Source organism: Urocampus carinirostris, chromosome 6 (assembly GCF_059441175.1).
Source record: "Urocampus carinirostris isolate Australia breed hairy pipefish chromosome 6, RoL_Ucar_1.0, whole genome shotgun sequence".
Taxonomy (NCBI): domain Eukaryota; kingdom Metazoa; phylum Chordata; class Actinopteri; order Syngnathiformes; family Syngnathidae; genus Urocampus; species Urocampus carinirostris.
The window spans coordinates 38,958,988-38,971,950 of NC_142354.1; the positions used below are offsets into that span (position 1 = coordinate 38,958,988).

Sequence of the window (12,963 nt, forward strand, 5' to 3'; positions counted from 1 at the left end):
TTGACATCAAATTGTCATTATTACCTGATTACTTTTTTTTTTAATAACAAAGATTTACCGCACTCCAAACTTTTCGTCAGGCAGATCCGCCATTGTTGTTCTGGTCTCGCGCCGATCTCGGGCAAACGAGATCTTGTTGCTTCGAGATGACGTCATTGTTTTGGTGCTTGTCGAGTGAAAGAGAAGTATGCTTCTATAAAAAACAGTTGGTAGCACGTGCAAATCAATAAAAAAAATGGTAATATCTTCAGTGTCGGTAATAAGTTGAAACACAATACAGAAAGTGGTAACAACGGCAATAATTCCATCACGAAAAAACAGCAGAGACATTCTTCAGAAGACCGCGATGGCAAGGAAAACACGTGTTTTGAAACGAACGATTCGACGAAAGATAAACAGAATAATACTCCTAGCAAGAAAATGACTTTTTTGCCAAAATTGACTCAATTATATTCCTGGTTACGCTATGAGGAGGATGATAATGGAGGCTACATTTTCTGTGATGCGTGTACCCAGCGTGACAAAAAAACTGGATTGCATAAATCATTTTGCAATACGAACTTTCAGAAAAGCACATTGGATCGGCACAACGACAATGAAACCCACAAATTAGCTATGGAAATTCCGTTGCTGCAATTGGACCTTGAGAAGGCATTACAACTGTGGCGGGGCAGCAAACCACGAAGAATATATGAACTGAAAAATTTGAAGTGATTAAAACGGCATGAATATATAGACTCATATTTCAGCAATATTATTTTGTATAAAGAACAATATTTTTGTGTACTGAAAAATCTGAAGTGATAACTGATTTGTATTACCAATAAACTGTGATGAATAAAACCGAATGAATATATAGATTTATATTATATATTTGTCGCCGATTTACAATTTCAACCTTGATAACACTAAATTTTGGGGACCCATAGATCTCTGTTGGGACCCATAGATTTTTGAGCATGCGAGTCCCCGGGACCCATCACTTTTTAGAGGTAAAATGAACACTGTCAAACATGTATTTATTTATTGTTCCATAGCCAGAGAGAGAAGAAATACCATGAACGCGTTTTGCATTTTCCTTGGCCTTTTTTTGACACCAACACGAACGGAACAAAATCCGACGCCAACTATCTTGGAAAAAACTTAATCCTTAAAAACATTCATAAGACGGCGTTAAAACTCTACAGACGGCTGGCATTAACCCTCGATGATGACATTGTGTAATTGTTCAATTTGCATCAGGCGGCCGAATAAACAATTGAGATGTTTTCGTGGAGGGATTAGCGCAGACGGGAGGAAGAGAAAAAAAAATCCAGGTGGAAAATCATTAACATAACAACGGCAGGTCGGCACACTTGCCTGCTGTTCACTTTTGTCTGGCGTGCTATTTTACCAAAGGGATGAATAATAGTCGGCTCGCGGGGGATGTTCGCCTTCAATTACAAGTAACGTGACTCATGAGTTGGAGTCAATGGAAGGAGGAGGTCACATTGTAAAGCCTCGACAGTACTCTTCAAGTTGCATGGATGTTATGGATCAGGGGTGCGTACACTTTTTGAGTTGTCGGCTGCTTTGAATTAAAAAAAAGAATTGAAAAACAGCCGGGAGAAAACAAAATACTTTTGTTTTTTTGTTTCCACCCATGCAGTAAAACATGATGTAGGCCTAGCTCTATACAGTAATAGATAGAATAGAATAGAATATACCTTTATTGTCATTGTTACAAATGGGCTAACATATTGTGACAACGAAATTGGGCATGACACTCCAGTTTTACACATTCATAGTGAGGTATGAGGAAGAAGATAAAGGAACAGAGAAGATAGTGTTATAAGACAAGGGGGATAAGGCTATAGTTATAATTTACATGGTATTTACACAAGAAATGTCGGCATGTGGGATGTTACATACAGGGTTGTCGTGATAACGTTGGTATCGTAACGGTTGTGCAATATTGCATTTGGTGCAAAGTCATCATAGTGCAAAAATAGTCAGCATGAAACAGGAAATGGTCAGACATTGTGCAATTTGAGCATTAAACGTAATGCAGTCGACATGTGCAAGAACAAGACATGAGTAACATTATATTCGTATGAGGTAGTGTTGGCACGAGTTTTCAGGTTAGATAGATGGATAGATAGATACTTTATTCATCCCCTCAGGGAAATTCACATACTCTTGGTTATCACGGTTAATGGGGACCGAGACCACCCGCGAAAACTGAAAATCCGCGAAGTAGCGGCGCCCCTTCAAAAATGCTTAAAAAAAACATATACAGGTATACAGTATATGAATAAAATGATGACTCACAACACGTGGTAAGCTTTCTCTCCTGGTTTTGATCTCTTTGATCTCCGGCAAAACTAACATAAAATGTGACAGAACCAGGTCCGTTCATTAACATTGATGTCGCTCGTCAGAAAAACTCGGTCGCCGGGCCCCACCGTGGTTGGAGCCTGGCGACGTGACGATATTTGATGGCGAGGGACTTTAACCGGATCGTGATCTCGAAAAATTGCAAGGACTGTCTAATCATCGAGAATTCCAACATTGAACATCATTAGATTTTCTCTTTAGACCTTCAACGGGTTTGGGATCTCAAAGAAATTGAAGGAGCGTTAGATCGTCAATAGAGAACTACAATAAAGACGTAATTTTGAAAAAAATGAAGGCTTGTTGGATAGTCTCCCAATAACAATGGTTTCAGGAGATTGAAAGACCGCTAGATTATTTTTGGAGGATTTAAACAAAATCGTGATCTTGAAAAACTGAAGAATCAATCTTTGATAATTTAAAACAAGATTTATTTAAGAAACAAAATGAAAATAAATCCAAACAGCTTGCCAACATCATTTTTGCCGTTCCATGTGTTCCGTTACTCCCCAAGCCTGCACAAAATTAAGTCATTTTATTCATATTTAGTTTCTTTTGTCTTTTATTAGCATATTTGGTATTGGAGTAATCCAAAAGTAATTGAAAGAAATCAAGGTAAAGTAACGTATTTTCCGCACTATAGGGCGCACCGGGTTATAGGGCGCACCCCCAAAAATATAGTTTTTGGTCCTATATCTTCCATAGATAAGGCGCACCGGATTATAAGGCGCTACAATGGGAACGTCGACAAAACAGTCAGATGATTCACTCAAACGGATTACCCCCTTAACATTCCCAAAGTTTGCAAAGATCAAATACGTGTCGTAGACACGTGCGGATGCGGTGTCCGTACGATGTCACTCAAATGCATCATTTCAAATATCATTCGGAAGGTTAAATTCTTGGGATTCAAGAAATGCCAACCATGCCTTAGTTTCTATTTTCTTTTTCACTCGCAACTTTACTGTGCATATGACAATAAACACTTGGAATTTAGTTTAATTCACTCAACTCATCACAGCAACATCAAGATCGTTCTAAAACAAGATACCGGGAAAATATAAAGCCGCATAGCTCACCTAAGTTCTCACGTTCAATAATGATACGCAATCATGGTCTTCTTACAACGGTGAGTGAAGTAAATCCAGGGGAGTAAAATGTTTACAAATACAGACTAATGAAACATGTTTCTTTGGCATACTTAAGCAAGCTTGCTATTCAGTCATCTTTTTCGGCCAATTGCAGGGTTTGTTTCGGCCCTCTAGCCTATCCGAGGCTCCGAATAACTTCAGCCAATAGCGATCGATTTAACGGATGATTGACACATCTTTTTCGGTCAATTGCAGGGTTTGTTTTGGCCCTCTAGCCAATCCGAGGCTCCGAATAACTTCAGCCAATAGCGATCGATTTAACGGATGATTGACACAACTTTTTCGGCCAATTGCAGGGTTTGTTTCGGCCCTCTAGCCAATCCGCGGCTCCGAATAACTTCAGCCAATAGCGATCGATTTGACTGATGATTGACACATCTTTTTCGGCCAATTGCAGGGTTTGTTTCGGCCCTCTAGCCTATCCGAGGCTCCGAAAAACTTTAGCTAATAGCGTTCGATTCAAATGATGATTGACACATTGGTTAGCCAATGAAACACCGGTATATAAATCCCAGCATGCACCGCGGACTACTCCACGTTGGGGGGAAAATCGAGTCGGCGGCTGTTGCGTAAGTTGCGAGACCTTGCGATTTAATATCGAGCCATATATAAGGCGCACTGTATTATAAGGCGCATGGTCAGCTTTTGAAAAAAATTAAGACCTTTAGGTGCGCCTTATAGTGCGGAAAATACGGTAACCCTACCCAACCCTGGTCATAACTCAAATATTATGTGCACTTAAAACTGTGTGGACACTGAAAATCGAATTCTCAGTTCTCATAGAGCCTTATACTTCCCAGAGAGCATGTCTTATTCCCTACCTGCTGAGCATTGATGGCGTTTAATGAGCGGCACCTTGAAATATTAAACATGGTGCAATTTGTGCGTTTCTATCAGGAAACCATGCATCACCGTGACAGGTTTTGATTCCGCCTGCAACTTCAAAAAATAGTTATTTTAGGCTTCACAGTGAGCTCGCTGAAGAGCTTACACCGAGTATTATACTCTGGCTGACACAAAATAATTGCCAGGTGCTCTTGTCAACTCTTTGTTATGGTTAAAATATCAAAACCCAAAACTGCAGCCTTGAAAATCGTCGTAGAGGAATGTAGTTTACTTTTAGACACCAGTAAGAAATATGACAAGCAGCTTTCCCTTTTGGATAGTTTTTTTTTTCCATTAACACTGAAAAAATATATTTTTTCTCCACTTGTAGGATGTTTAATTATTTTTTTTCTTATTCTTATATACTTTTACTTTATTTGTGTAGTGTGGTTTGGTTAAGTTTATTGAACATATTATCCATAGTGCAGGGGTCTCCAACCTTTTTCAAGCTGAGAGCTACTTTTTGTTACTAAATACCGTAAATTCCGGACTATAAGCCGCTACTTTTTTTCCAAACGTTCAACCCTGCGGCTTATTCAGTGATGCGGCCAATTTTTATATTTTTCTTACGGCCACCAGCGGCGCTTGAGTACAAAAGGTAAGATTTAGACCGGTGGAATATATGCACCGAGGAAGACTGCAACTTCTTGGCTTGTGCATAAATTAGATTAGCGTAAACATAACCTCATCATGCAAAATGCAAAAAGAAAGGCACATGACGCAGCTTTCATGCTAAAAGCAATCGAGCAGTCCGGACGGTTTACCGTGATTTTTACAAGTACGGTATGTTTTTTAACAGACCCGTTTACTGCGTTGCGATCGTGTTGCTAGTGTGTTGCTACCATTAACTGCACTGTCACAGGCACCGTTTGGGATGAAAGTTATATTATTATTATTAAAGCTTTGAAAACTCTCTCGGTATACCGTCTTTCTTTGTAAATATGTGTAAACCATGTATAATATGTATTTGCAACTGTATATTTTTGTAATGTATTTATTGTAGAGACTTATTCTGATATGTTTTGCATGAGCGAATGAAAAAGAAGGGGCGAAACAAACGGGGGGTGACGGGAAGTGGGGTAATGGTGAGACCTGTTTTTGGACGTGGCGGACAATAGTGGATATATGTTTTTCCCACCCTTACCTTTGGAAATATAGACTTTTGTTCCTTGGATTACTTTCAACGGGACCTGGAATCTGCCGGTCTGCATCAAACGTTAAGTACCGGTATCATTTTCCGTTCATTTTGCCGGCTGTGATTTTTGGACTGTGTACTTTAATGAAGGACATTCAGTTTCAATCGCGGGACTTAAAGTTGGCTTTGGGTTAATTTTGTCTTTGTGTTACATTTTTTTTTTAATGTGGGCGCATGCGGCTTATATACAGGTGCGGCTTGTGTAAGTACAAAATCGGTTTTCCTCATAAATGTGGTGGGTGCGGCTTATAGTCAGGTGTGCTCTATAGTCCAGAATTTACGGTAGCTTAAAGTGCACCCAGTTTGATATGAATTTCTAAAATAAAAATATATTATGTTATTACTATGTTGTTACTGTGTTTTTACAAGATTAGATATTGCAAGGGGGGATAATAAACTCAGTAAACCACCCCCCCAAAAAATAACTTTACTAGAAAATCTCAATGGCCCAGCACAGGTCCGCGGGCTCCTCAGCTGTCCTTAGGGTTAGCCTGGTGCCCATGTGAACCACTTTGGGGATCCCAGGTATAGTGTGTATATTTTACAGTACTTTAAAATGAAGGGCGGCGCAGTGGTTAGCGCTTGTGCGGCACAGTTCATGTCATGGGAACCTGTCGTGGGTTCAAATCCAGCTCTAGACTTCCTGTGCGGAGTTTGTATGTTCTCCCCGTGCTTGCGTGGGTTTCCTCCGGGCACTCCGGTATCCTCCCACGTTCCAAAAACATGCATTTCAGCTGAATTGGCCGGTCCAAATTGTCCATAGGTGTGAATGAGCGAATGAGTTGTCTGTCCCTGTGTGCCCTGCGATTGGCCGGCAACCAGTTCAGGGTGTCCCCTGCCCACTGCCCGGAGATGGCCGGGATGGGCTCCAGCCCCCCCGCGACCCTAATGAGGATAAGCGGTACGGCTAATGAGATGAGATGAGATGAAAAATAAATAGATACATAAATAAATAAATAAGTGATCTATAACCCTGCTGGCAGGTATTGGCAAACTACGACCTCACAGTTTTTATTGTCAATACACAATAGATAAATCTTGTGTTTAATCATTTCACAGTGTCCCCTTTTAAAGACAGGACCCAATTAACCTAAATGTGGTCTTTGTGTCCAGATCCCGCAGGTGAGCTACGCCTCCACGGCTCCAGAACTGAGCGACAACACCCGCTACGACTTTTTCTCTCGAGTCGTGCCGCCGGACACGTACCAGGCGCAAGCAATGGTGGACATCGTTAAAGCCATGCGCTGGAACTACGTCTCCACCGTGGCCTCGGAGGGCAACTACGGCGAGAGCGGCGTGGAGGCCTTCATCCAGAAATCTCGAGAGGACGGTGAGTCTGTCAAGCGGGAGCTTGTATTTGAACATTAAAGGTGGCGGCGCAGATTTTCCTTTTCATCAACTCGCCTGGGCGGACGTATTGTACTGTGCTGCAGAAAATTGCCCGGGCACAAATTAATTAGTTCCAGAACAAGGGAAACGTTGAAAGCACTTTGATTAAATCCCTGCTTCGTTGTCCTCTTAGAATTACCCTCAAAAGTTTAAGAATGAGACATATGAATTGGTTGGAGGTGTCAAGCCCACTCCATCCATTGGTGTGGACAGCTGACCTTTTTGAGAAAGAGACAGGTACGCCCTGCCTTCAGTCGTCAATCAGACGAAAACAGAGTCATCGCAATTCACTCTTGCATAAATTTTCTCGATGGAAAAAGCGTTCAACGGACCTATCATATACATAATTGAAAAATTATCCAGGGCACTGGATGAACACAAAAAGACTTGTGGTTGGGAACCTATGGCTCACAACCCATTTATGTCTCTTTTCATGAGTACATTTGGCTTGGATATAACATTATATTCTTGTAAATCTTATATTCAGAGTTCCAATTCTGATAAGCACATAGCTGATGTAGCACTAATAGTTTAATGGCTTTGGTCCAGTATATAAAGAGTATACTCCACACTACAGTTTACAGAGTATCACACAGACGGACCACATTTTTGGAGAACGTAACTAAGGAATGCTTTATATGGGAGCCTATTAAAGAAACAAGGTTCATTTTTTGAGACACTATATGATAAAAACCTGCAGAAAAACTGTAAAAGGCCAGAGATGCCAGAAGCACACAGCCCAATTTGATTGGGTGAGCAATGGGGGAGGGCAGTGCAATGCACACAGCATACTTCTGTCTGCCCGGTGCCGTCTGCATCAAATGTAAATACTGTATGTAAGTGTCATCGTTTGCAATATTTTGTGACATTTTTTTCAGAAACACTCTGCTTGCACCTTATTTTGAAACCATTATTTATTAAAAAAGAAAAAAATCAAATACGATTAAAATGAGCCTCAAATATCTTAAGCAGTTGTGGGAGTAGGACAAGCTTAAAGTGGTATATTTGTTAATATGAGACACAGGCTCTGGCATTATTCTTGTATTTTGCATTTTATCAAATCATTAATGATACAGGGACAGCACGGCGGCGCAGTGGTTAGCGTGTGTGCGGCACAGTCCTGAGGTCATGAGATTGAACCTCCTGTGTGGAGTTTGCATGTTCTCCCCGTGCTTGCATGGGCTTCCTCCGGGCATTCCGGTTTCCTCCCACATTCCAAAAACTTGCATGTTTGGTTAAATGGCCGGTCCAAATTGTCCCTAGGTGCGAATGAGTGATTGAGTTGTCTGTCCCTGTGTGTACCCTGCGACTGGCTGGCATCCAGTTCAGGGTGATCCCTGCCCACTGCCCGAATATAGCTGGGATGGGCTCCAGCACCCCCGCGACCCTACTGAGGATAAGCGGTGCAGATAATGGATGGATGGATGGATTCATGTCACAGAGTTAAATAAAATTCGTTGCTGGGAGACCCGAGATGAAATCATGATATAGTTTACGGAAATACAAAAAAGGCTTTAACAGTGATGCGATTTTTTTTTCTATTTTTCCTGGCAGACTGGGTTGCATCGAGGAATGAGGCGTATAATCCACTTGTGTATTGATTAGCGCTGTCTTTTTGGAAAACACATCCATCTCCTTCTGTAAAACTGCTCAGTATTACGGTTGCAGACGATCAAAAATGCTCACCCAGCAACATTGTTGTGTAAGAAAAAGTAATGATGTTCGTCGATAGTGCTATTTGTTGTCACGCAATACTTTCCAAAACTGCTGATCAAAATCAAATAACAATCCATGCTAACGTTCTTGCCCCATCAAAACGATTACACAACATCTAGCTCATATAATTCTGGCACTAACCTTTTGTAAAGTACAGTACCTTTTCTGCTTCCCGGGTAGTTTTGAGTGTTTCCTCCGGGCACTCCAATTTCCTCCCACGTTCCAAAAACATGCATTTCAGGTTAATTGGCCGGTCCAAATTGTCCCTAGGTGTGAATGAGCGAATGAGTTGTCTGCCCCTGTGTGCCCTGCGATTGGCTGGAAAACAGTTCAGGGTGTCTCCTGCCCACTGCCCGGAGATGGCTGGGATGGGCTCCAGCCCCCCCGTGACCCTAATGAGGATAAGCGGTACGGCTGATGAGATGAGATGAGAACTTATACTTTAATACAGGCACTGCAAAATTAGACATCTACTGGCTGATTGTTTTGCAAATTTTACAGTAAATATTTAAACTTAATTTTAGTACATTTTAACTTGCTTTGTAGTATTTGTATTATTATTACGAATTATTAAAATAGTGCTTAAAAAATGAGTAAAGTAAACAAACGAATAGAATAGAATAGAATAGAATAGAATAGAATAGAATAGAATATACCTTTATTGTCATTATTACAACATGGGATATATTGTGACAACGAAATTGGACGTGGCACTCCAGGTCCACATTTTACAGTGAGGATAAAGAAAACAAAGAAGATAATCCAATGTAACTGGGGTTCATAGGATAATTGTTTAAATGAAAAACTGCAAAAATAATTTGCGGGTATCAAAATTCATTTTAAAAGATTATTTTATTTTAAACTGGACAAAATGCTTTTCTATTTTAGCAGATTTTTCTGCAAATTCGGATTATGTTTTTTCTTATTTAATGATATTGCATCTGTTTTTTTATAGTAAGCCTCAAATAAGCCAGCTTTCTTATCTACGAGATGGTAGATTGTTTTGCTTATTTAAGGATTTGTTTTTACGATATCTCTTAAAAACTGCAAAATTAACTTTCATCTGTAGTTTTGCCTGCATTTGAGCCTGCTTTGTTTTGTTTTTGGTCCGTTTGTGTGTTGGACAACTTTTCTTTCTCAATTAAAGTGACAGATCGTCTACGCAAATGAGTTCCAACTTCCTGATTACCGACCCACTTCGTGACAAATATATTCACAATTTGCTCAAGATCTTAAAATGTTTTAATAAACGTATGCACAAAATACATGATTCACCCAGGATTATCTATTTTAACGGTACTGGAGATATGGGAAAAATGGCATTGAGAGTCCCTTAAATGTGCTTGAGTTTTACCATGAAAAGGTTGGACGAAACTTGTTTCATACATACTGATGGCTTGATGATGAAGTATATTACTAAAAAACAAAGCTAAATATTTGGTGATTATTATTATTTTTTTGCCTATCTGTCCCACCCGAGAAAATAAAGTTTAGATTCAGCCCCCGCGACAGACTGAGTTTGACATCCCTATTCTAAATGGAACAAATCTGGAACACAATTTAGAAAGTTCTCTGCCCGTCACTGGACATGGCCTAATTTTCAGAGACAGCCGATGCACATAGCTAAAAAATGAACAAGTCTTGGCTAAAAATACAACATAAAAATGCTGAAAAACATATGATCACGAAGCTTCTGATCTCCAAGTGGGTGGGCGTCTGGCCTCACCACCAAACCGCTCTTGGCACCGTAACGGCAGCACGATAGCAGATTGGCAAAATCACAAACTCCTCGCTTCCCAGGATCCTTTGGAATCAACACCGAATGCTTCCAGCAAACGCTTGTCGCTATAATATGCAACCTTTAATTCCCACCCATCACTCTCTGCTTGCCATTTTGTACAAACAGTATTAGATATGAGGGATGAATCAGGGCTCATCGGCAGTTAAATTCAGAGTCAATAGTTCCTCCCAATGAGGATGAGTCTTCATTAAAAACTTGCAGAGCTAAGACTGCGGAACAAATTTAAGCTGATTGTTCACTTTATGAAAGTGTATTATGATTCCGCCAGCACACTTTCTCCCTTGATTCACTTTGTTCCATTGTTTAAGGCTTAATATTTACAGAAAGTGGTCCAGTAAATTATGTGAGTCAGCTGCTTCGGTAGCAACTCGCAGTGACCTGCTTTAAATTCATAGTCGGGACCCCCTACCTTTAAGAGTACCCGCAATAAAAAAAAGTTTTGCAAGATGGCGGCGCCCCTGTTCGGCTGCGGCTACATCGGCTCACTACAGTTTTTTACACTTCGGCCATAAAACCCAGTCTTCACCTCAGTTTTGACGGCGCACAAAGTCAACTCAAACTGCAGATTAATATGATCACAGTTTTTTTGCTGGATATGCGATCATCCACTCGGAGTGTTTATTAGCCACGGTCTGCTATGTCAACAAGACCCAGCGGCCTACAAAGCAGCGAAGCAGAGTGGCAAGAGAGCGGCGTGACCGGAGGAGGAAGCGAGGTTGTCGGGCCGGGCTAACCGCTAGGCTAAAGGCTAAACCCTTCAAAACGCCTCTCCCCTCCATTTTCCTCTCCAACGTTCGCTCTCTGGACAATAAACTGGACCATTTACAACTGGAAGTAACATCGAACCGCGAGATGACGATCTGCTGCGCTAAAATTCTGACAAAGACATGGTTAATCTTATCTATCCCGGCTGACGCTCAAGGAAACTGTGCAGGTCAGATGTATCGACATTTCGTTCTGTATACACGTGTTCACGAATGACAATAAAGTAAATCTGAATCTGAATCTAAATATAGGAGGGAGTACCATAAATTCCGGACTATAAGCCGCCACTTTTTTCCCAAACGTTCAACCCTGCGGCTTATTCAGTGATGCGGCCAATTTATGGGGCTTGAGTACAAAAGGTAAGATTTAGACCGGTGGAATATATGCGCCGAGGAAGACTGCAACTTCTTAGCTTGAGCACCATTTAAATTAGCGTAGACATATCCTGACCATCTAAATTGCAATATGAAAGGCACATGACGAAGCTTTCAAGCTACAAGCAATCGAGCAGTCCGATAAAGAAGGAAAGAGAGTTACTGCACGTAAACTTTACTTTGCGAGTATGTTTTTGAATAAGGGAGTGTGGGACGAAGGCTATATGACAAAGTATCTTTCCCATACTGGTGAAGAAGACTTTGATGACGTCAGTTATAAGGAGGAAGATGAGGACGGTTTACCGTGGTTTCTACAAGTACTGTATCTTGTTTTTAACAGATCCGTATACTGTTTTGCGAGCGTGTTCATAGTAGCGTTTTGCTACCCTTCACAGGCACGGTTTGGGATGAAAGTTATAATATTATTATTAAAGCTTTGAAAACTCTCGGTGTACCGTCTTTCTTTGTAAATATGTGTAACCATGTATAATATGTATTTGCAACTGTATATTTTTGTAATGTATTTATTTTAGAGACTTGTTGCCCTGCGATTGGCTGGCAACCAGTTCAGGGTGTCTCCTGCCCACTGCCCGATGATTGATGGAATGGGCTCCAGCACCCCCGCGACCCTACTGAGGATAAGCGGTGCAGCTAATGAGAGATGAGATTCTGATATGTTTTCCATGGGCGAATCAAAAAGAAGGGGCAAAAACAATGGGGGCTGATGGGAAGTGGAGTAAAGGTGAGAGGTGTTTGTGGACGCAGCGGAAAACAATCGAAATATATTTTTCCCACCCTTACCTTTGGAAATATACATTTTTTTTTTCCCTTGGATTATTTTCAACGGGACCCGGACTCTGCAGGTCTGCATCAAACCTTAAGTACCGGTATCATTTTCCATTCATTTTGCTGGCTCTGGTTTTTGGACTGTGTACTTTATATTCAGTCACAATGGTGGGGCTCAAAGTCGGGTTTGGGTTAATTTTGTGATTGTGTTACATGTAATAACGGCGGCTTGTGTACAGGTGCGGCTTGTGTAAAAACAAAGCGGTTATTCTCTTAAAATGTGGTGGGTGCGGTTTATAATTAAGTGCGCTCTATAGTCCGGAATTTACGTTAATTTGAGTTAGGTGATGAATATGAGAAAAAAGATGAAAACCATATCAGATGAGGTTTTTATTTCTGCTTTCCGATCCACCACTATTTGTAAACACTGCGGCCTTGAAGGCAATCCTCTCACCGTGATATTGTGAAATCGCTTCTTGTAACACACAGAGCTGGAAAACATCAACCAAGTGGAAGTGTTTGCTGTCC

General features: G+C 40.9%; 1 protein-coding gene across 1 annotated transcript in view; it reads left to right on the top strand.

Moving 5' to 3' along the window:
• Positions 1-12,963, top strand: part of LOC148364764 (metabotropic glutamate receptor 4-like) — a 445,635-nt gene that overhangs the window by 237,529 nt on the left and 195,143 nt on the right. Inside the window, exon 3 of the mRNA XM_088338975.1 lies at positions 6,718-6,934. Within this exon, the coding sequence (XP_088195101.1) occupies positions 6,718-6,934 (217 nt within the window). The remainder of the gene's footprint in view (positions 1-6,717; positions 6,935-12,963) is intronic.